Source organism: Medicago truncatula, chromosome 5, assembly GCF_003473485.1.
Source record: "Medicago truncatula cultivar Jemalong A17 chromosome 5, MtrunA17r5.0-ANR, whole genome shotgun sequence".
Classification (NCBI taxonomy): domain Eukaryota; kingdom Viridiplantae; phylum Streptophyta; class Magnoliopsida; order Fabales; family Fabaceae; genus Medicago; species Medicago truncatula.
The window spans coordinates 38,520,761-38,546,569 of record NC_053046.1 but is presented as its reverse complement, the minus strand read 5'-3'; the positions used below and the strand labels follow the sequence as shown (position 1 = coordinate 38,546,569).

At 32.1% G+C, this 25,809-nt stretch overlaps 2 protein-coding genes across 2 annotated transcripts; both read right to left on the bottom strand.

Moving 5' to 3' along the window:
• Nucleotides 1–4,876: 4,876 nt before the first annotated feature.
• Nucleotides 4,877–5,571, bottom strand: LOC11425718 (ribonuclease S-4). Its single transcript, XM_003616934.2, has 2 exons — nucleotides 5,398–5,571; nucleotides 4,877–5,302 (listed from the first exon to the last, which is right to left on the bottom strand). The coding sequence occupies exons 1-2, from the start codon at nucleotides 5,569–5,571 to the stop codon at nucleotides 4,877–4,879; spliced, it is 600 nt and encodes a 199-aa protein (XP_003616982.2).
• Nucleotides 5,572–20,581: 15,010 nt separating this feature from the next.
• Nucleotides 20,582–25,647, bottom strand: LOC11435164 (uncharacterized). The gene is made up of 3 exons (XM_003616928.4): nucleotides 25,348–25,647; nucleotides 23,081–24,385; nucleotides 20,582–21,124 (listed from the first exon to the last, which is right to left on the bottom strand). The coding sequence occupies exons 1-3, from the start codon at nucleotides 25,528–25,530 to the stop codon at nucleotides 20,897–20,899; spliced, it is 1,716 nt and encodes a 571-aa protein (XP_003616976.1). The 5' UTR covers nucleotides 25,531–25,647; the 3' UTR covers nucleotides 20,582–20,896.
• Between the last annotated feature and the right edge of the window lie 162 nt (nucleotides 25,648–25,809).

Sequence of the window (25,809 nt, the reverse complement as noted above, 5' to 3'; positions counted from 1 at the left end):
TAGCGAAAACGACCCCCGAACTTAGAATCTAAGGGTTTTTTCTCAATTTTGCCCTTCCCAAGAAAAAATAGAGATATCAACGGTCGAAAGGTACAAGTCCAATTAAATGGCTTGGCACCCAAAAACCATGATAACACTTCCTGAGATTCAATCGAGGAATGAGAAATAAATACCTCGGTCGTTGTTGAGTTGCGAGTTTTGCTGTGAATTGGAATGTTGCGGCAAACAGAAAGAACTCACAAAAAAAAAAAAAATCGAAACATGTAAATCAGGGGCTTAATGGTTCTAGACTGAATTGAAAATTAATTTAAGCTTACAGTGATGCATTATTATAATAAAATTGAAATATTTAGTAGTTAGATATCACTGTTTTTGTGAATCTACATGTTGAGAAGTAGTTGCTTGCAGAATTATCTAGGAATAATGAACTAATACTAAAAAGATCAAATCAGTAGATTACCTACTTGTCGAGTTGTGATGATATGCTTCCTTGTCCTTGATTAGTCTCTGTATCTTGAATTCTCATCTGTTTGTATGCAATTTTCAATAACTTATTTTCCCCCTCGTCAAATGAGAGAGTTGAAAGTTCATGCTGAAGCTGCAGATGTGGTAAAATCTCAGCTTCTATATATTTCTGGGATGGTTGCTTTCTGTAGTGCAACATATATAATTTAGTGGTTAGCTGACAAGAATGTTAGGATTTCAAATTCATATGTTCAATGAATCACATGGTGACTTTCAACTCTCACTCCTAATAAAATGGCAGTATCCATGTTAAATTTAATGTTTCCTCTATGTTTCGTACCCAAAATTCTTCCAAAAACTGCCAACAGAAACATACTTGTTCCGGAAAATCTGAAACTGTTTCATTTTTACAATGTTATTAGTCTAGAAATGTAAACATTACAAATCTATTAGTTTCTTAATTTTCCTCCTTCTGTTGTGTATTCATAATATTAATCTTCAAGAGTATGTTTCATGAAGCTAATGCCGAACTGAAGCTATGGTGTGTAGCAAACGAGCAGACCACTGACTCTGAGCTGAAGACAGTCTTGGATTGGGCTTGTGGGAAAGGAGGGCATATGGTAGCAAAACTGAGCATAACCAGCCTTGTTATTTTCTAGACACATATCGTCTAATGCCTTCAATTACTTTATTTAGTAACTACATCCTTAAAAAGTGAGAATCAGAATCCATACGCTAAGAATATTCCACAGAAATGTAAAATTAGCAGTTAAAGCCACTGCCTGAAAATATGATCATACGAAGTTAAGTGCATTGGGGTGAAAGCAAGCGAGAGTGGCAACCATTTCTTGCTGGTGTGATTTTTTAATCAATTTTCGAGTAACAAAATATAAAACATGTCAAAAAGTAAAGAAAAAAATTGCTTTATGGAGAAGGTGATAAATAGGAAATTAAACGACGCATAATACAATACTATGGGTAAGGACGTCAACACTAGATTCTAAGTGTAACATTATATCACAATTCCAAATGTATAAAATTAAACATACCAAATGTTCAAATGCACTATGAAGTATTTCTCAAGTCAACAACTCGTTCGTGGATTTCATTAGAGTTATATTTTTGAGAGAGAACAAAAGGGACAATGGAAGTTGATTAACCAAAAAGCACTCCCTCTTGTGAGAAGAGCTGAGTTCCTTTATTGGTATTGCCAATGAGTGTCACTTATTATGTTCAAAACCAAAGAATCTATCTAAGGAGTGAATGAATGTCACTTATTATATTACCTCAAAAAAAAAAATGAAATCATTATTATATGTAACAAAATTTTATTTTAATTTAAAGATAAGAAACAAACTTTGTTTTTTTTTTAAAAAAAGAAAAAAACAATTTGCCAATCATCATTTGTGTTTGGAACAAGAGAAATAGGGGAGAGAGAGTAAAGTCATCATGTTTGGAACAAAAGAGATACAAGAGAGAAAGACTAAAAGTAGATGGGTTCCATATAAAAATCAATCTCTCCATTGATGCTGCAGAGAAAGAGGGAGAAAGAGCTCCTCCCTATGGTTTTCCATTTTAAGCCTCATAAAAGACAAAAATTAAATAATATAAAATTATTTTGTTTTTAAATAAGTTAAAGATCAAACAACTCTTCCTCTTCCTCTCCAACAAGCCAGCCCTAATTTTGACCCAAAATGTTTTTTTTTTTTTTTATCCTTTTACGAATTTAATTGTGTTTTTTTTACATCATTATTACCATATTATTTTCTTAGTTTAATTTCTATGTGCAGGAACCACATGCTTACATAGTTGTTGAAACATCTTTTGAGTGAGGGAAGCCAAGATCCACATGTGTGTTATTGTTAGAAATGAGCTCTTGTGTTTGCCATTGTTGCTTACCAAAGGGAGCAATGTGGTTCTTAGCATGTTACCAACAAAAGACAGAAAATCTGCAGGTGTGTAATATGCAGGTGATGGTCCTTCATTTATGAAATAGCCCTTTCATGTATAATATATTAATGCAAGAGTCAGAGTTTCATGTTCGATCAGGGGAAACACCAATAGCCAGAATTGGCTACGTTGTTAAGCAATTTCCTTTAACTGATAGTTCTTTGCTTGTTATGGTTAATTTCAAGGTAAGGCATAGTTCATATCTTAGTGAATACTTTAACATGAATTTTCTGCCTCTTCAAACTGATTTATTTTAACATACATATCGAAACTTAGTTGGCTTTCTTTTTATTACATGCTTCAACAAAGTAATACTCTCTCCACCTCCTTGTGGTTGGAGTTGGTTTTCAGGACTTCATAATGCTAATTACCTTCACAATTTTTTTTTCACCAAACATATTTAAAATTCCATCCTTACTGCAAAGAAAAATTAGCATATTGTAGATGTATGGTAAGATTTGATAAAGGAATTGAAAATGGTTGGATTGAAATGAAATTAGGGTTTAGAAAAGGGTTCTTTTTGTGTGAAAATGAATTTTTGTGTGAGAAATTAATTGAGATGTAATGGTTCGGTTCGGTTAACTGTTCGGTTCGGTTAATGAACTGTTTTTAAAATAACGGTTCGGTTCAATAACCAATGTAATGATTCAGTTAATTTTAGTTTGATTCAGTTCGGTTAATAGGTTCGATTCAGTTTTTGGATATTTTTGCCCACCCCTAATGACATTACCTGTGGCATAATGAATAGATTGGGTATATAAACTCATGATTTCAATGGTGATTATTTGAATGGACAATCATGTTTTCTAAAACATCTAAAGAGTAATTTGTATATTATGACAGATTGTCTATCTTAGAAGGATTTTATATTGTAAATTGGATCTCCAATAAAGATGAGGTGAGTTCCATTGCGAAGCACTTATTTATTTCACGATGATGTGATATTTCTTGGAAATAAATAAAGCAAATATGTGTAGTCATATTTACTAATGAAATCAAAATTCATAGCTCTTGAATTTGAAGGTCAATAAGTTTATGTTTGAAAGACTCATCGTGAATGAGATACATTTATGGAGGAGATCCACACCTTCTAAATCTTTTTTAATCACAAGATATATGTGTATGACTAATAATAGCGTATATGAAAGACGACATAAATCCTTTTGTGAAAGGAACTAAAAATAAAATAATGTTATCCCGCTATATATATGAGCAGTGACAAAAGAAAAAAAAATTAAGATCTTTATGTGAAAGGATTACCCAAGAAAGTTGTCATGGATACGTCGAGAGAGATGAATTTAAAACCTTAAGTGGAGGAAAATATGGTGGATACTCCTATATGCACTACATTTTTCATCCCTATGGCATGTGGCAGTGCTTAATGTGAGGTTGAGCTTTTAGCTCTTAAATGAGTTCATAGCCCTAATTTTTGGGTGGTCCTTATGAGACTGATTTGATGGACTCGCCCTTGGTTAAATATGAGGTTAAACATTTTTTATGTTCTTAATAAATTCATAGCCTTTTATGGTGGTGCTTTTGAGACGCATTTGATGAATTTACCTACTTGAGTGTGAATGCTTAGATCTTTTCTAGATAATAATGAATTTTTTTCCCTTCTATGAAAGAAATGGTGGTGCTTTCTAGATCACCTTCTATTTCCTATTAATATTTCCAACATCCTCATCTTCAAAGTCTCATGTTTAATTCTTCCCGATACCAATTCGGGTTGGATAGTTTACCAACACAGAATTTGAGAATTCACCCATTGAGCTTCTTACGTACTACTTACTGTTGGCGAATAAGACTTGATCCAATATCACATGGAAGAAGCTCGTTATGAATGCAACAAATTTAAGTTAGTAGGCTTTATTCCCAGTAACATCAATCAACATTCAAAATTAAATACTCTATCTTTGGACGATAACATGTTAAATGGAAAAATTCTAAATTGGTGTTTTACTTTGCCTTCGCTGAAAACAGTTGAATCTCAATGGGTGAATTCTCAAATTCTGTGTTTAATTTTCCAAATTCAATATTTGAATTTGAAAATTTTATTATAAGCTTAAGTTTATCGTCATCAACAAACTTGAGTGGTCTTGTGGAGTTCCACCTATATTCAAAGGTACGGAAGCTTTAAAAAACTTGCGATTTGACTCAAAAAGAATAAAAAATCACCTAAAATAGTGATACGTAAATGAAAGAGTGCATTCATGTAAAAAACTAAATTAGAAACAAATAAGATAGATAATAACAAAAAAAAATTTAAAGATGGTTTAGCAACATTGTATTTGCATACAAAATAAGTAAACACATACATAAAAAGGTACCAAAAAAAATAAAAATAATAAGAATAGTAACAATAAATAATATGACATAAAGCAAAGAAGTTTTGTTCTTTTTTTGTTCCGATAATAATAATCGAAAATAACAATGATATTTATGATTACCACATCATTTTATCTCATTGTAATGGCCAACTTAATGTTAGTCCACAACCTATCTTTAAGTTGTTATATGGACACCGCTGCATGAATGTTCCGTTAGTATGTAGACATAATCGTATTTCTCTTAACTCAGAAGGGTATGCTAAATAATTACACTCAAGTTGAGGTACTCCAAAACCAGCATTGACTATAGCACTCACAATTCTAACTGCTGAGAATATTTCTCTTTGACTTGGCTTGATAGCATTCAAATCAAGTACCCTCATAATATCAGCAGCTCTACTCTTTGTTAATGCAAAACTGAAATAAGTAAGTGGATCAGGAAAGACATCGGTTGAGCATTTTCCATGTTTATTCCATTCCATCTCCCAAAAAGAAAAATCACTTTGACCGGAATTTAGACTTGGCCATTCATTGTGAAGTCGATCCTCTATTGACGTAACCTGGTGCATAAAAATAAAATAAAAACAGTTTAATATAAAGTTTAACAAGATTAAACAAACCATTCCTTCAACAAACAAAAAAAGATTAAACATACCATATTTAACGATAAATCTTTTCCAACGCAGTGTGCAGGATAAGGCGGAAACTTAGTAGACGGCCACAGACCGCGTATTGTTAAACTTTGTGGAAGCCCTGTCCTGCAATTGGATGGTGGCCTACAATAGGTTATTGGCCATTGTAGAGCTAGGACAAGAAAATCGCATGACATTACCGTAGGTAAGAAGAAAAATAAACATATCAAGAAAACTAGACGTGCCATTGTAGGAAGGTGCAAATTTTCTATTGCGAATGAGTTTGTTGTTTGTGAAATTGGTTTTTGTATATATAGCTGTATAAATCTATAATGTGATACCCTCTTGTTCTCCCCTCTCCTTAGTCTTGCCATTAATGCAATTATTATATCAATAATTCTCCTAACTAAAAAATGGGATCAAGCTTTAAAATCCCGATATTTTGTTTACAATAAAAAAAACGTGATACTCCTACCTATTAAAAAAAGAGTTTTTCTATTCACACCCTATATATTTCTGGTTACACCCAGTTTTTTTAAAAGGTTTTTGATAATACCAAAATTATCCTTTTATATAAAAAAATTAAAATCTTGATTTCATTCATTGTCACATTAAAATTTCACTCTCTTTCACCCACCAACGATCAAACAATCCTGATGTTCAATTAATCTCTATGAAAGATTAAAGAGTGAATCAAAACATCTTTCATTCATACTCGATTACATATAAATAAGTTAAATTTTGTTCAATAACGCTGGTTTCAAATTTTGTTCTTCTTGTTCAACTGTACTGTACGACAGTTTCAGTTTTACATTGTTGAGGTTAACTTAAATTCAGTTTAAGTAGGTTCATGTAAACTTATTTACATAACCTACTTAAACTGAGTTTAAGTATGTACACTTAAACTCAGTTTACATGACCTACTTAAACTAAGTTTACATGTACATACTTAAACTGATATTACGTATAATCATTGAACAAGGTTGAACTTTTATATGTACACTTAAACTCAGTTTACATGACATACTTAAACTGAGTTTACATGACATACCTAAACTGAGTTTAAGTATGTATAGTTAAACTAAGTTTACATGAGTTACTTAAATTAAGTTTACATGATCTACTTAAACTGAGTTTAAGTATGTACACTTAAACTGAGTTTACATGACCTACTTAAAATAAGTTTACATGTACATACTTAAACTGAGATTAAGTAGAATCATTGAACAAGGTTGAACTTTTAAATGTACACTTAAACTCGGTTTACATTAACTACTTAAACTGAGTTTAAGTATGTACACTTAAACTTAGTTTACATGACATACTGAAATTAAGTTTACATGACCTACTTAAACTGAAGAGGAATTTTAAGGTGTAACCAAAAAAAAAGGAAGATGCTTTTTGAAAATTAAATTTTATGGAAGGATAATTCTGTCATTTTGGGATGCAATCAGAATTAAACAGGGTGTAATTAGAAAAACTCTTAAAAAAAAATGGTCCATAGTAACAAACTATAATTGTACAACAACAAAAACTATAAAACAATTAAATCAAATAGTTGAATTTAAGCTGTTAATGAATTTCAGCAATTAAATCGTTCAAGAGAACCAAGTTCGATTCAAGTGTAATAATTTTTGACCACACTATAGTAACGTAAGGTTAGTTCAGATTTCCTGAGTTCTCTTCCCTTATAATCAGGAAGGCTAACACCAAAAAAATAAAAATATGTAATGGTTCAATTTTTTTTTATTTTTTTAAGGAAATGGTTCAAGCATTTAAAACCATGGTCAATGCTATTGATAATGATTATTATTCTTCATGAAAAATCATAATGATTATTAAATGGCCACGATGCCTTTTAAAAAAACTAGAACGCCGACCCGTGCCCCGCACGGGTCTTATTAGCTGGAACAAATTGATACATAATAAAATGAAATATAGTGGAATGAAATTTAAAAAATTAAACAACAAAAACGAAATTTATGCAAAACAAAAGCTACAATATCGATAAATATTTTATCGCCTACCAAACATGTTACACCAAAGAAATAAACGATTTTTAATTACAACATAACATATATTATTAAATATTACACATTTCGAAATACTTCTTTATACACGACATTAGATGTCACATCAATATCTTCATCTTCATAAGTTATCAATATCTTCAGTCCTTCTCTAGATGTAACTCTCGTTAATTGTCACGAAAAATTAGACAGCTAAAGAAAATTGTCGTCTTTAAACTTGAAGGATCATGAGTGATGCACGCGTGGAATATCTGTAAAACATGTGTAAAACGTATAGTTGTTTCTATAAAAAGGAAAAATTAGAAAGAAAAGTGGTGTAATTTTTTAGATCAAAAGATGATACTTGACAAAATACACAATTATTTTTTAACATAATTTTTCATTTTATGGATCCTTGAAACAATTGTTAGAAAGACGCTAAAAAAGTCTCTGTGAGTTAAGCTCAGTTGATAAAGACAATGCATAATATATACAAAATTCAGGGTTCGAATCCTGGCCAACACCCAAAAAAATAAGACACTAAAAAATAATAGCAATGGAAAAAAAATATAGTTCATTCATAATTCATTCATAAAAATAAGACGCTAAAAATATAGTTCAGGATTCAGGGTTCGTAAAGATCTCAATGCCATTTAATCATTCATTCATATTATCAAAAATAATAAATAATCATTCATTCAATAGCTTTTTCAATTGGACAATGGTTTCAATATCATTTATAGGAAGGCTTAAATATTTTTTCCACTTTTCCAACCAACTTCGAGAGTCTTGTATACTTATCCCATATGGGAAACCTAGCTTCAACACAGGTACCAAAAAAACTATCTTCAATTGTGCTTGCATCTTTAATATAATTGATAAAGTTTCATTTTCACAAATCTGCAATGCAATTTCTTAAAAATATCGACCTCATAAATCATTAACTTAGTTCATTTTTCTCAACTCATGCAACATTTAATTTTTCGTGAAGGTGTGTGTATATATAAGATGTGCATGTTAGTTTTAATTTTATAAGATATAGTGATAAAAACATAACTTTCACTTGTTCCAATTCGGATAGAATTTTCTTTGTGGTGAATTAAAAGAAAATAATGTCACAAAGAAGTATGGACAAAATGCATAAAATTTGATATACCTTTATATGCCTTTATAAAATTTGATATATTGGTGAATTATAAAACAATAGTAGAAAATCTAAAAGTTAAACCTTCGTATAAAAAAAAACAATCAATCTGGATTCCAAGTTAAATTAAAATTATCTTATCAACATTCCTCCATAGTCCAACAAAAAGAATAATCAAATGAAAAAAATTATAAATGATATGCCTTTATAATGTGATTTTATACAGAATGAAGAATTGAATACAACATGAATAAAAATTCCAATGCCCCTCTAATTCAAAATGTCATGGTAAGAAAACCTCTCATGCTTACAAACCAATATGCAAAATGTAAGTTACATGGCAACGAATATAATTCCCTTTATTTTTACACGTGATTTTTTTTTTGCTGAAAATAACTTGAGAAACTTCATATAGGGGAGGGTTAGAATGTAATTTACTATATCATTTACAATAGTTTTGGTTGAAGTTAGATACCTCAAATTTCATTTTCTAAACACATTGAATAAATAAAAGAAAAACAATATTCTTTTTCTCTACATTACCGTGAAAACAAATGTGTGTGAATTTATATAGAAAGAACATATATTCTCCCTTTGGACAACAGTTTCTCCCCCATAAAAGGAAATTTTGTATATTAATTATTAATGATAATGACTAATAAAAATGATTTTAAGAAGGAGCACAATCAGCTACTATTTCTAAGAAAAACGGAATCGTACATGGATATCGAATCAAACAAATATCAACTACTTAATAGGTAGATTATTTCAGAAGGAGATACAAAAATATTGTTAACGGAACATTGCTCAATAAAACAAAGAAGCAGGAAATAAGGGTTTAGCATAAAGGAATGATTTAGCATGAGAACCCTTTTAAAAGAAAGCAGAGAGCCAAGGAAGGAGCTACAGAAACTGGACTTTGGGTCAGATAAGACAAACTTCTTCGCAGACAAACTTTTCCACAGAAATCTGAAACTAAATTTATAAAAACAGCAAATACAATTAAGGGAACCATGTACATGTGACCATTACGTGATAGGCTGTCTACACATACGTACGACTTGTAAATTTAAATAAACATTGTCATAAAACCAATCATAAAAAATCAAAAAACAGAAAATTTAAAATCAAAACATCTGAAAACCCACACAATCAACTTCACAATCTATGGTGTACGTCCTATACTTCAAACAAAGGCAGTTGATAGTTCTGTAAAATTATGTGGATGGGTTACGGCTCAATGGTCCTACAAAATAAAAAGCAAAAAACCATGTTAGAAATATTCACGGAAAAACATGTTGTACAAAAGAAACGAAAATAGGGAAAGCATTCTAATGATGACAGATGTTATATACATGTGAGGCAATGGTAGGAGAGCAATGCATTGAGAGGACGATCGACCATGCTTGAAATAGGGAGGTGAAGTTTTGATTTTCTCATGATTTCGTTTGGAATAAGGCAAATGATACTGTTCAGTGCAAACACACATATATAGTGCTAGAATGGACATAGGAAATAGATGGAGTTCAAGCAATCATAGGGAACTGAAATTGCATGTTGGGAAAATAAAACAGCAAATTGAATATGAAACTGAAATGGCATGTTGGAAAAACAAAATTGATTATTGAATTGAACGTAATAAATGCTAAAGAAAGAAAAGTGGATCGGCAGAGTTGATTTCTCAAGGTGAAATGCTGATTAGGAAAAACACCAAGGAGTAATTAAGGCATAAACATTGGAGGGAAAATATTAGGTTAAAAATTAGGGTTACTTATAGCTTGACCAAACAAGCTTTAGTAAGAAAGATTAAATAACCACGATTTTCGATTACTCCCTCCCAGGTTCCAAATTGTATGACATTTTGGACATTTCACACGTATTAAGAAATGTAATTAATATTATGTGGAAAAGAGATATTATGAGTTGTTTTACAAAATTGTCCTATGAAAAAGATAAATAAAAGACTTGAAAGAAGATAGAGTAATAAATAGTTAAGGTTATAATAGGAAAAGTAACATTAATGTTTCATTTGTATTGTAAAGTGACATACAATTTGGGACAAATATTTTTTCTAAAGTGACATACAATTTGGGACAGAGGGAATAAAATATTGCAAGGGTACGAACATGTGTATGAATACCAGCATTAATATTATAAAAAATTTGCTATTAAATGTCTTAAATACATTTTTTAAGGATTTCTATTTAAGAAACTACATTAATTTAAGGATTTCTATTTATGAAACTACATTAAAAAAGTTGAATATTATATATTTGATGCGTTGAATAATATCATCATGATTGTTTGGACATCCGTAAGAGCCTACATCGCGTTGTATTATTACATTAGGCTAAGAGCAATTACATAAGTGAGACTCACATCACATCTTAAAATCAATATATTAGAAGGACCACGTGTAGAAACAAACAAAGAACTTCAAGGACAAAGAGAATGAACGGATAATTCATGTTTCTGCAAAGGAATTTCAAATGTCTAATCATTAGAACTATCCATATCAGACAAAGGGTCAACGTTCTTGATTTGAAACTTCTCAATGACTCTTAATGCGCTAACATATTTCTCCAATGTATCTCAAATCCTTGCCTATATAACGAACTTGATAAGTGTTAGAAAGTAGTTAAATTCATGTTATATTTAAGGCACTTTTGTTACTTGTTTTACAAGTTATTTAAGGAAAATGCAAGAAAATATGAATAAATAGCCAATTATGCTTTTTATGCATTACTCTATCCCAATGTACAGGAATTGAATGCCCAAACACTGAGAAAGAAAGAAAACAACATAGTTTTGCAAAGGTTAACTCGCCATGGCGAGCCAAGGTGAGGTCAAGGCGAGTTCAAGTCAGAAGGTGACCAAAATCAAAGTCCATGCCTTGCCACAACGAGGCCATGGCGAACCAAGAGCGAGCAAAAAGGTTAGGAGTTCCAGAGAGGCCATGTTTTTGAAGTCCTTAAACACGCCACAACGAGGCCATGGCGAGCCAAGTCGCCATGGCGAGCATGAAGCAACAGGAAAGGCGAGCAAGTTCCAGAGAGCCAAGAATCCATGGAAACAAGACCTCGCCATGGCGAGCAATAGCCTCGTTTGGCGATCTAAGGAGGTCTAAACTCCTCAAGTGATGTGGCAGAGCAGCATTTTGCCTTACGAGTTGTTACTACGAGTTGTTACTTTTCTGCAAAAGTATAAAAGCCAACTCTCTTATTTTTCAGAGATATCATATTACATGTTTTAGAGAGAGATAGGGCGCATTTCAGATAACAACATATGGCAAGAGTGCAGGAAGGGAATTTTCACAAGATTGTTAGAGAAATCAAAGATCTTGCAATGAACTTTTCATCTTTTATTCCATTTTTGCAAAGCTACAATGACAATGAGTAGCTAAATCTCATTTGTTGGGATTAGATGTACTTGATCAAGCATAATATCTATTTTTTTATCCTTTAATATATGATTCTAGTCTTTTACTTGATATTGATATTATCTTTGCTATTCATGTTTATGTTTGATTTAAAATGATATTGAAAAATAATTTTTGAATCTAGCGTTAGGATAATCATCTATTGAAACTTGAATTCTAGAAATGGGGTTTAGGTTTTAGTAATAACTTTAAATATCAAAGCTTAATGCTATCAGATCGTTTAATAGATTGAGAAATCGTTGATTAAACGATACGATCGAAGTCACGACATTGTTTAGACATAAACGGTGTTGTCGAGTGATATGTGATAATATCGATTAAAATCTAGAATCCGTATATGTGGTCATAAGGATATATGCAAAGCTTGGTCAACGAAATCTTATCCTAACAGTTTTTACGTCTTATCTAATCTCGTTTTTATTCTCGCATTTTAGTCTAATTAGTTTTTAAAACAATCAAACGATTAAACCTAACTCAAAATTGTAATTGATGTTGAACGGTTTGTGTTATCCCACTATTACATGTGGAAACGATACTTAATACTTACTTTTTGTTAATACGCAAAAAATATTACATCAGAGCTGAAGACTTGAAGAGAAACAATAAGACCCTCCTATTTTTACTGTGTCATTACTCTGCCAAAATCAAATAGCACAGAAGAACACTTACAAATTTCTTATCAGAGTTTGTATCTAATTAGAAATTCTAAAGTCTTAAGAATTTGTTATGATTTGTTTAATTTACACCTCTGATTATATATCAAGTGTAATAACACATCTTGTCTTATCATAAATATTTAGAAGTTTCTTGTTTCTGTGCTTGAGCATTGGAAGTCTCTTTCGGTAGTGATTGAGGCAACCATCCAATTGCAGGACATGGCTTCCATTAAGTTTAACAATACGCAGTTTGAGGCCGTCTACTAAGTTTCCGCCTTTACCTGCAGACTGCGTTGGAAAAGATTTATTGCTAAATATGGTACGTTTAATTTTTTATTTTATTGAGGGAATGGTAGGTTTAATCTTAGAGTAAATTACACTCCCCTCCCTTCAAAGATGCTTGAATTACACTTCCCTCCCTTCTTAAGTTAAAATATACACTCCCCTCCCCTCTTATTCAAAACATATTAGAAAAAATTTCACTCCCCTCCCCTAAGAGAAGCTTGAATTACATCCCCCTCCCCTCTTATGTTAAAATCTACAATTTACTCCCTCAAGATTCTTTTTTATTATTTCTACTAATCTAGCAAAAAATAATAATTTAACACACTTAAAAAAAAATAGTATTTTGGGTCTATTTTAATATAATAAAAAATTGAATACATATTTTTCGCTATTTTTTATTCACAATTTCATTAACATGTAGTTTTATACTCTATTATAAAATATGAAACAACCCAAAACAAAATTAAAATATGTGAAAAGTTACTAAAATCATTAAAGCATGATTATTTAAAAGTTAATTTTATACTCTAATTTATAAAATCAATATCAAATATATTTAAATTTAATTATCATTCACATTTAAACTATAAAGAAATTAATTAATTTTTTTTTAAATGGTGATTCAAAATTAATATATATTATAAGAATATTTATTTATGTTCAAATAGAATAAAGTGTAGTGCATTTTTAATTATTAAGGGATGTATTTGTAATTCAAGCATCTTATAAAGGGGAGTATAAATTTTAACATAAAAAAAAAAAAAATTGAGGGAGTAAAGTGTATATTTTAACTTAAGAGGGGAGGGGAGTGTAATTCAAGCATCTTTGAGGGGAGGGGAGTGTAATTTACTCTTAATCTTATTAATCAATTACATTTTATCAATATGGTACCTATTAAAAAAAGGCTTAATTGCACTTTTGGACCCTTATCTTTCTAAAAGTTGCGGTTTTGGTCCCCTAACTAATTTAAATACAAAACAGCCCCTATGTGATGATGTAGCATATCTAAAAATACTCCACACCTTCTCTAATTATTTTTTAGCTAAGTTGAGTTTAAAAAAATAAAAAAATACTTCTCATTCATTCTCATTCTTTTTATTTTTAAGGATCATTCATTCTCTCTCTATTGGTGTCTTTTTAGCTGCATAATCATTATAAATCACCATATTTTATCTTTTCTTAATTTTTGACATTTCCTGTCAGTTGTAAAAACACTCCCTCAACTTCATGTCATACAAGTATTGTTTTCATTTAAAAATTAGCACATTTAAAAATTATTCCTATATATTTCTATTATATCCGCTTTTAACCTATAAAAATATTATATTCGTAGTTTATCCGTCAAATTTTGATTAGCCCAATTTTAATATAACGAAGCTCATCTTTTCTAACCAAAATGGTTAAAATAAATTAAAAATAAAATTCTATAATAAACCATATTAGATATCCATTCATGTCTTATTTCACTAGTGGAACTATGAATATGAATATATTACTTAACATTGGGGAGAGAAAAAAACTGAACTTACGTATAACAATATCGAAGATAATAATTCATGTCTTAAATCAACTAATCTTCATATAGCGCCAATTCAAAAAGAAAAAAGGAAAAAAAAATATATTAGAAGTTGGTAACCAATATCATAAAAAAAAATGTTGGTAACCATGATGGAAGTTCAATGACAAATTTTTTTTGAGGGAAAGTTCAATAACGTGAATTAATGGTATTTTTTTTTTTTTTTTTCAATCGAATGCAGCTTTTTTATTATGAAAATGGAGAAAAAATATTCTACCTCTCTTATTCTATTTAATTATTTCAATGTATATGTTCACGGTTCATACGATTGAAGAAATGTACAATTCATCTTTATAAAATTTAATAAAAATTGTAGCTTTGGATTTCGTTAGGTATCGTCTCTCTAGAACCTATAAATCACATGTTCCATTTTTTTTACTAAGTTTTGTTTGCAATGTTTGGCATATTATTTCAGTAGACTTTTTCCACGATATAACCAGAAACACACAAAAGGTATGTAATTTTAAAATTTTTTATTTGAGTCTTTTCCTTTTTGTTGCCCATATGAAGATTAGTTGATTTTCCTTCTTAAAGCTTTCAATTAGAATCATAAGACAAAAAGATAGAATTCCATATTTCCTGTCAAGGTTCATCACATATATTTCAAATTTTGCACTTCTATTGATTTCTATATACATGTTAGTGACATATTATCTATGTCAAAATTTTGCTCACACACACCCCTTTTCTCTAAACTATGTTGTACAGTAACTAGTAAGGAAGGGTGGTGGAACTGGAAGGTGAATGTCTTATTTGTGCAAGCAAATCGAGAGTAAAAAAAAGTCCTTATCTGGCAGACAGGCACTTTAAGTTGCTGCCACGTATTAGAGAAATTGTACTTATCTGTCACCACCACAACCATAAATGAACACTTCCTAGGGTCTTCCAATACAAACCATATACTATAATATAAATAAAATTCACTCACTCACTTACTAGTTACCTTCTTACACTTTGCTCATGTGTGTGTGAAGGAACCAAGAACAAGATGAGGGGTGGTGAAATGGAAGATGAGATGATGAACAATTTGGATATTGGTTGTTCAACTCCGAAGAGGTGGGAGTGTCAGATACATACTCCGTTGTTGCCTCCTCCTCCACCAAAGAAGAAGAAACCATTTTCATTTGGAGGAAAGAAAAGAGAAGCTCCCAAACATGGATACTTCTACCTACCTGATATTGATCTCGAGGAACTCTTCACTCTTTTCATACCTAGAAATAGGATATAATTAAGACTTATATATATATATTTAAATAGGTAGGTCGTTTGCTATAAAATATTTTGCTACTAGCTAGGTTGATGATGGAGAATATGCATGCATGTACTAGTTTTTTTGTTATACTACTTCATAGTGCATGTGAATGAATATATGTAGCATTCAAACGTATGTCTTTTTGGCTTGTGCTTATGTGAAAGGTAGTTGTTTTAAGTACTGCTGTAATACGTTTTGCTTATCACTTTAATTTTGGATATTAACTTCTTAGAGAATTGGCTAGAACGACAACCGAGTAACATCATTAAACAATTGTATTTTCTGGACAATTAAAAAGCTCAAGAGATCAAAGATTGCGTAAACAATTTGTAATAAGCAGAGATCATCTCAATTTCTTAAGAAACGAGAAGGATAAAACATCATCAATTGGTCCTGTCCTGGTCCAAAATGTGTAAGACAATGTTACTATAATATCTGAATGAATCAATCAAAATTACAAACACATCTACGCATGTTCCTCTTCTTTTATTTGTCATTTTGAATTTTTTTTTGGTGATCGAACCTTGTTTTTTTTTTTTGGTCAGGAACGAACCTTGTTTTTAAATAGTCAAAATTACCAACAAAATAAAATATTAAAAACGTGTTTGTAATTTTGATACATTTTTAAAGTTTAAAAAGAGATGTATTATTTACCTTACAAGTCAATTTTAAAATGTTTTGAAAGGATTTTTTTTTTTGGTTACATTTGAAAGGATTAGTTAGACTTAATATCAAAATCTAACATGATATTAAAGCTTGGTGAACCATTTTCAAATGGAATTATAATAGCTATAGCTAATATATTTTGTCCTACCATCTCACATTATTTGGCTTCAATTTAATAATTGGTAAGAGGATTGATGATATAAAATTGTAAAAACATCAGTAATTACAAACAAATTTAAGACAAATATCAATTTTCTTAATTACAAACAAATTTAATATAAATTTTAACTTTTTTTTTATTCTTGTGATTTTGCCAATAGTATAAAGTTATGATATATGCCAAACAGCACTGCTGTATAGTGCGAGGCCTCTTGAAAATTCACAAATGCATATATATGTTTAATGTGTATTAGTGTAAAGTTCGGTATTAATGGAATACAGGAGGTTGTGGTGCTATTTTTTTGGGTGCAACAAAGCCAATTCCACCGTGAATATGTCGCTGTACATTTTTTCCGGAAGGTTTAGCATTTTTGTATGCCAAAAGGGTGTTCTAATCGCTTTGTCTATTATCCTTAATTCATTATTCAAAGGATAGATGAGTATATTCTTCATTGACTTGACAAAGCCATGTATATGAGATTGTTTGAAGAGAAACTATGAAATCTGTTTACATGATTTAGTATTCTTTAAGTAACTCACATTTTCTATTTTTCTATACAACATTCTCTAATTTATTGATTTAAATTCAAATGTATTACACTAAATTATGTGAGCCACTATCTATTTTAAGACCAATATAAATTTCAACAATTAAATAGAAAACTATACGTTGAAAAGTTGTGCTTTTAATACTTTATGTAAAAGATATTTCTCAAAAAATTAATACTGAGTTCGAACTTTGTTAGTATCGTTGGAGGGAGATAAATGTAAATTCATTAGTAAATGTTTTTCAAGTTGTCGATAATCATTAATTAAACAACTTAATTTTGTTGTTTTTGTTACGGACTAGACCTCAACTCATATCACCGGTCCAACACATGATAGCCCAATAATCCATGTTCTAGACTATGCACTTCACCGCACAGGAGCACGACTTTGTACATCAAAGAGACCGTAGCATAACCGTTTTCATTAGGAGAATGATACCTTCCCATTAATTTTCAATAATATCATGAAGATATTGTCAAAGCAATACACTATACTGTCATTAACAACACATTATGCCAATATCTCCATTCTAGTATCTGTAGCATCAATTTAGTTGTAAATGGCTTTAATATTAAGAAACTATATTTGGCAATTCTGTCAATGCCACTGCATATATGTATCAGATGAAGACTCAAAGAAAACTATGACATTCCATCTCAGATCAATTCTGTTACAAACACTTCCCAATGGCTTTGCACAATCATTCACCGAGTTACATTGCACTCTCACTCGTGTGATCTCCAAGACCTTTTCACCCACTTCTTGAGTACAGAAACCATTCACCACGAAAGAGTAACATCGTGGTGAGTGGTTTCTTTATCGAGAAGTGGTGGAATGGATCTTAGTAGGGTTTAGATAGAGACTTGTAGACTTTTAGTGAAGTATTGTGGAGTGATTTCATTGAGACTTTTGAACATTTGAGACTTTTTCCGTTTAGAGCAATCTTTCAATATGAAACTCAAAAATACTGTTTTTTTAAAGTAAAATCTTAAGCTTCCAATGGTCTTTGGCCCTTGTCTAATGTGATGTGCGAGCTTTGGTGTTGACACCAACAGCTATATAACTTTGATCACATTGTTTTTAATTATGTTTGTTAAACTATTTATCTATTGAGTAGAGTTTTGTGCTATGCAGAAAAGGGTTGATACTTGTACGCTAACATTGTCGCAGGTGAACCAATTCTTAGTGGTGATTTAATATATGAAATTTCATATGCTGGGATACAATACAAGGACAACCTGCTATATTTCACCATGCTCTCAGTGAGGAAACACCACTTCCCGTCGCTCCAGGCCACATTCTGCCCAATCACATTGAATTATTGCCTCTAGTCACCCCACCAGATATTATCTCTTAGGTTCTTAGCTTTAAATAGGCAAAACCTGTTGCAGCTAAGATTTTGTTAAATCCCTTTTGATTTCCTAATCTTCATTTTTAATTTTAGTTTTAGAACTTTCTATATCTAATTCTAAGTTTTAATAGTACTCAATTACTTGAAATTATTGACCAAAAGGGACATCTTATAGAAGGTCTAAGAAAGCTGTTGGATTCTAGGCTAGGAAATAATTATTCAATTGATTCCATTAGCAAGGTACTATGAAGCACGGACACGGACACCGAACACGACACGGACACTGATACACCGACACAGCAAATAATTTGTAAAAATCACAAAATTCAGTGTAATTACATGTGTCGGTGTCGTGTCGGTGTCGGACACGATGCGTCCGATACCGGGATACGCTTAATCCGAGGAGTGTCCGTGCTTCATAGGCAAGGTATTTACATTTTTGTGTTTTTGATTTCAGCATCAGACAAGCATTACATGTTTTCCATTGGATATACAATTGATGATGGAAGTAGGATAGATAGTGCAGCATTATGTCTGTTTATGGAGCATGACTAAAATCAAATTTCCATTGTGAAAGTTAATACTATGCTACCTGCACGCTGTCAAATTTATGATAAGAGAAGAACAATAAAAAAAACTCTCAAAATGTGGATAATGGTTTGTTGAAATTTGCATACATGATTTTTTTTAATTACAAAGAAAGTTTGGAACCAAATTGCATGATTGGTCTATACCAAGGTTAGCTAGCACCCCTTCTTGTCTTTGCATTTTCATGTCCCACATCGGTTAGAATATAACTCAATCAAGTCTATATAACTGTCTGACAAGCCTGTGAGTTTGCTGAGTTGGGTAGCGTCAACTTGTCACCCATGTGGGAGCACTAAAGTATTGGGACATGGCTATGGCTTGTTGGGCTGGGCTGGTTTCTGCAATATGTTGGCTTGCCCTCTCCAAGTTGAGAGTTGGGCCACGGGATTTGGGCGAAGGCCTTGGTCTCTTGGTTCCTAGACGAGAGGGCACTGCGTGAGGCTGGTTTCGCAGAGCAGCGAAGACCTCTGGCTCTTGACAGTGGAGGGATAACAAGCTGCAGCAGTTCTAAGCTTGGTGAGCCTAGCCTTTGAACCATAACTTTTTTTTTGTTGTCACACTATTTTTATCAATGAAAATGGTTAGAATAATAGAACTAGCTAATCATTAATTTGATAACTTCATTTTGCTGTTTTAAATTTAAACTGAAGAATGTCTACATTATTTGTTTCAACTTTCTCAGCACCATCACTTTCTTCCAAGATAGGTTAATCAACTAAATTAGCAATGAGCCAAATATTTATAATTCCTTCAATAAACATATGCAACCAAAATTACATTTTAAATATATTTTTGTGCAACTGAAGGTAGTCCTTTTAGTTCAAAGAAACACAAGAGTCAAGATTATATATAAAAGGGTGTCATCTTACTAAACATCTAAGATTAACATGTGTTATTTTAACACAAAATGGGACAGCCAAAACTCAACTATTTTTGTGAATGATTAATATAATTTAAATACATGGTCAAATATGTTTAAGTGATGGTTAATCGATATAACTAAGGTGTAACAATTCAATATTCGTCAACCTAACACAATTTCTCATGATTTTGTAAGTTTTAACCTCTTTTTTTAAAAAAAAAAATGGTGAATGACTTTCTGATCCGTGATATCATGCTCCATTAAATCCTTCAATTCATATTACATATTAGAGACAAGTGGATAGTTATTGTGACTCCATTGAGTAACGATATTACTGTTGTATCACTGATTTTGGTTTCTGATTATATTGACAGCGCATTGTATGCACCAGTATGGGTATCAGTTTTACTGTATGCCTTTTGCTTTAATTTTATACGCAATACAATGTTCAAATTATGTTCGGTGGCAAATCTCATATGCATATGTGCTGTGTTAAGATCCTTAGTTTCTCAAAAGACAAAAAATACACAAATGAGAAGATCTCAACAATTGTTGTTATGGTATCAAACCATTTGTGGTGGATTTTACATAATCTATTATGTATAATAAACTACGAATGAGCTTTCACCAAATGCACACCATCACAATGCAGCTTACTAGAACACTGGAAATAATACAGGAAATGAAAATGAGGAATAGAATTTACTTCACTAGGTAACCTGCTTAAAATATTTGTACAACAAACGCTCGTTCCTTTAAGATATGAAAGAAACATTTTCTACAAAGAATCATAATTTGGCGCATATCGAATGACAAGATCCACAATGTCATACAGCCACAGTAGGCTGCTAACCCATGGTAGACAACAATACATACAAAAGTTTCATCTCCCCAATCTTTCTTTTAAGTTCTATATGATTACCCAGATGTAATCCATCACAGCAAAGTTACCTTTAATAGAAGCAAAGGCTGTGAGCACATCAGAATTAGCCTTTCTGATGAACAGCAATCTGATGTATATCCATCTCCTTCAACATCACTGAACGTCCACAAGAATCACAGGGTGCGGTCCTTGACCCACAAACACTCTCATGCTCTGACAATCCTCTTAATCTGTCACGGACGTCCATTGCAGAGCTTCCAGCTGGAACCATATCACCACAAAAACGGCAAGAAATTAGCCGCAACGGGCAAACTGATGCTTGATGTTCCACCTACAAAAATTAAAATAAAAAGTTGAAATTCCTTTTTCTTATAGTCAGATTTCTAATAGTTTGTAGCATGCTTATCAAATTAAGATTCAGGTTGTAACTCATAAGACATTTTTTAAATCAATTTAAATCTTACTATGAATCATAAAATGATTACCAATACAAACATTTTAACTAAGATCAAACGCCATTGCAGAATTAAAAGCTAATATATCATATACGAACATCAAAATGATTCAAGATTCAAATCATAAATCAAATGACAAAAGAAAATTGGCTAGCTATACAAATATGACAAAAAAAAAGTGGCAACAAACACTTAGTTGAGGTAGTGATTCATTACAATTAATCATGATTCATCGTAGTAAATCAATAATGAATTGGGATTTTAGATGATATTCATGTCCAAAATAGATATACATTGGGCGTTCCTATCCATTGGGTTCAATTTTGTATCAAATCGAGAGACGGCTAGTATGTATCATATGATAATGAAAACCATGGTTTGAACATCTTTCATATGAATTCAGATTGCCAGATCGAGTTTTTCCTCATCAATAACATACTGACTGTAAAGCATCCAATAATAGCTATACCACATTTGTCAGCATAGTAGTCAATCCCGGATAGCGGTGCGTAGCGGCCGACCCCAAAAGTGGGATAGCATATAGCGGTGACCGCTATTTGATTATTTTTTGGACAAATTACATGAATTCTATAAAGTATAAACAAACTTATATTCAACACTCAAATATCATGAGACCTTCATAAATCAAAACACCAAAAAAAAGAAAAAACGGACAGAGGAACAAATAAAAAAAATCATAAAACAAGAGAAACCATAAAACAAAAGAAAACAGGGGAAGAAAGGATTGGCCAACCACAATGTCACAAGTGGCTTTTCTTTCTCTCTTTCACAAGGATTGTGACATTGTGATTCGTCAATGCCACCAAATGCAATGTCACCGAAGTGCTACCCGATGATTACCGTAGCGGCTCGTTGCCACTACACCACGCGCAGCCGCTATAGCGCCGCTAAGATTTATGTAAATCAAGAACAAATGACAACTATATTTCTTTAGGTCTGCTGCACTCCTTAGGTTAGAAAATTAAAATAAATTTCAAAATTTCATCTGCATCTTAATATTTATATTTTCTTATAAACGGAAATGTTGAACTTGCTCATTTAAGATATATTAATCTACTCAAGTCTCTAATTCAGTAGGTTTTGACCAGCAGGAACTGCAATCTCAATAAGGTTCAGATGCCTAAACTTTCGACATTTGTTTTATTGTATGCAGAAAAATTTATAACTCATATCCCCGTAATTTGGAGAGAAAATTGAAAAAAGAGGATATCTGTGTGTGTGAATGCAGGAGGAGAGTGTTATTAGCCAAATGTCATAGTTCAGCTCGCAAGCTATTTCATGTTTAAGATGCCGTCATAGTTGGCATGAGTTGGTGAATAAAAAAAAAATCATAGATGCAAGGAAAACAACATAAAAAATGCATGTTTAAGAATACTGGAAGACTTGGAAAAGACTCTAAATTCTTCTCCCGTCAGCAGACTGCCAACTATGATGACGGTTTATCAGGCCTCTTAGCTAACCTTGGAGAAAACAAATTAACTCCAGCACCATTAAGATTGCTAACATAGAGAAAATAATTCACAAAAGGAATAATTGAGTAGAAATGTTAGCACACTATACTTCCAAATGCAAACTCTCATACTTGTTTCTAGCCTGTTCAATATTGTTTGATAATCAAATTCAAATAAGATATAGGCTTTTGCCGCTGGATCTCAAAATTCTAACATATTCCAGTAGCCACATAAATTAGGACAGACATAACGGACCAAAAGAACAATATCAAAAAAATGAATGTAGAAAGCAGAACAAAGAAAGAATGATTGAAAAGAAAAACTATACTAGACAAGAAGGGTATGAGAGAGGCAACTTACCATTTTCTCTTTCTCAAGTACTATTCCGCAAGGGCACTGAAGTGGCTCGTGAAAAACTTTCATATGCTTTTCCAATTCTGCCTGCTGGAAAGCTTGACCACACCTGCCACAGTGAATGTGATTTTTGGACTCCTCAATTCTAAGAACAACTCCACAACCTTCATGCTGACAGGTAACGTTATGCCTGCTACAGTAAGCTTCATGTAGTGCAATAGTCCTAGAGGGTATGTAATGCTTGCAATTCCTACATTGTTCAGTATCCAACCCCATTGATGACATGGAAGATGATGCTTGCTGACCCAGTTTTTGGTTGAAATTATCTTGGATTAAGACTGATAGTTTGTACTTGGTCAGTCCTTTAAATCCGTTTACACCAATGCTGTAAGTCCCCGAACCTAAGTTTTTATCCTTAGAGCTGAGAATCAAAGTCTTTGATCCAATATCATGAGAAGACCACTCATGCTGGTGTCGTGTAGGAAATATGAGAGGGTGTCTAGAAATGAAGAGATCAGTGTCACCTTCGTTTGTCTCTGATTCTAATTTTACCTCAATAATAGAACTCCCACTAGAAATTCTCTCCCAGGTCCCATTGTCAATTGAAAATTTGTAGTACACAAACTTTCCTTCATCTACTGTACCGGTCTGTGAAGTTCCAAATACAGTTGGAATTAAAACATGTTGATCAGTCTGTTCTGAGAAATCAATAGGATCAACTATGTCAACTTCGATATCTGTTTCTAACACAGATACACTTGATGAAGGTTTTAACTCAAGCACCCTTAATTTGTGTTCAAGTTTTCCATAATTTACTGTGAAAATGTCGCCTTGAGAAAGAGTAGCATGCTGCCGAAGACTTGTTTCGAGGATAGCTTTATGGTTTGGTAAATCAGAAAATCCTCCTCTTTCAGGTTGAAGTTTTGCATAAGTCCCTTTTGGAAGCCAAACATAGCGGACTTCAATCAATGGAGATTCCATAATACAACCTTCAGAAAACAAATTATTCCATACATGAGGAGGAAGACCCACTGAACCTTCATCAGCAGTGAATTCTAAAACTCCTGAATGGGTTGTTCCCATTTTCTCTTTGTCAGTATCTTGAGTGCTTGAAGATCCCTCCTTGTGAGTCAACGATAACTGAAAGTACATCGGTCCCTTATCAAGCGCACCATGATCAGACAAGTCTGTAAAACAAGAAGGAGGCAGTTTGATCTTATCTCCACTACCTTGATAAGGTACAGCTTCCAGTAAACGATAAAAAACAATTCCCCTCCCAACAATTAGGTTTTCTTGCATCTGCTGGTCAGCCTGAATTGAACATAGTAAACAAAGGAATCATGCATTTAGTATTGTCATGTTAAAAACCTAGGCATAAAAGGAAGTGATTGCATTCATAGACTGAAAGGTACGTTAATCATTCATATTTGTAGATTGGTAAGTTTATCTTAATCAGCAGTAGGATAAAGATTAACAAATAAATTATACATTTCAACTGGTTAGAAACACAATAGCCCAGCTAGTTATAACATTGCAACTGATTGTTTCATTCTTATATATAAGAAACCATTCAAGGATCTATACTTGTCAGCTTAGTCATTTTTGGGTGATGCTCAATTGACACTTGTACTCAATGACGAACATGTCAAGAGTTCAATGCTTTATTAATTGCCCTATATATTCCAATAAAATTACATCTAGGCACAAGAAATGTTGTGTTCAGCCACAAAGGGATTTTTATTGAGCCTTGAAGGACTGCATCATATACCTAACAGACTATGCCTTTGTATGAAATGGTTCCTTGATACCTGCAAACACCTTTCTAATAAAATGATATCTTAAAGTTTGACAATCATGCCAAGAACAGGGCATAGACAAGTACGCATAATTTCAGAGGTGTCCGTGCTTTCACGGAGAAGATTCATTTTTCAAATTCATTGAATAATTGATGTATCTGGTCTAAAATATAGACTAGATACAATCAGTTATCCAATGAAAATGAGAAAAAAATTCTTCTCTTGTGTTTAGGACATGGAGTGCCTAATTCATAAAGACATCAATCAATTGATAATACATGATATATTTCCCAGTTTCATCCTAAGAGTAATTAATCAAAAACTGTTTGAGATTCTTTCCAACGAAAAATTAATTTAACAACTAATTACTAACATTTATCATTAAAAAAAATTAAAAATTCATTTCAAGAATCCAATGATGATGATTCGCGTAAGAAGAAAAGCGAAAGAGTGAAAAGAGGACTTTGATTAGGTTACCTTGAGTTGAGCTTCAGCGGCATCAATACGACGAGATCTTTGAGCAGCTTCAATGGCTTCTCTTTGAATACGAGCTTCTTCTTTCGCTTTCTTTTCCTTTTGGAGTTTCAATCTTGCTTTTTCCTTTCGTTCCTTTTGTTCTTTCTCTATCTTCTCTCTCGCTCTTCTCAGTTCAAAATCCATTTTCTCTCTGTGTGATTGTGTTGTTGTGATGAACTAGTTCGTGTTGGTTACGAAAATATAATGAGTTTTGATTTGTGTGTGAATGAAATGAAATAAGCGATTAACGAAATGAAATAAGTGATTAATGGATGAGTCAAGTTTGAGTTTGAGTTGTTGTCCTTTCTAGAAGGATCTGGGTCTTTCTTGTGGGCCCTACCAACCCAATCGGGTTCCACTCAAAGCCCGCTTTTTTTTCTTTTTTTTTTTAAATTTATATATATAAACAGGAGCAATGCTATA

Bases quoted from the DNA above. Each gene is read 5' to 3' on its own strand.
- LOC11435164 (XM_003616928.4), bottom strand. From the start codon at position 25,530: ATGGATTTTGAACTGAGAAGAGCGAGAGAGAAGATAGAGAAAGAACAA. The intron at 24,386-25,347 runs GTAACCTAATCA...TGTTCAATTCAG, and splicing joins CCGCTGAAGCTCAACTCAAG to GCTGACCAGCAGATGCAAGA. The intron at 21,125-23,080 runs GTAAGTTGCCTC...TAATTTTTGTAG, and splicing joins TACTTGAGAAAGAGAAAATG to GTGGAACATCAAGCATCAGT.
- LOC11425718 (XM_003616934.2), bottom strand. From the start codon at position 5,571: ATGTCATGCGATTTTCTTGTCCTAGCTCTACAATGGCCAATAACCTAT. The intron at 5,303-5,397 runs GTATGTTTAATC...TTTATGCACCAG, and splicing joins AAGATTTATCGTTAAATATG to GTTACGTCAATAGAGGATCG.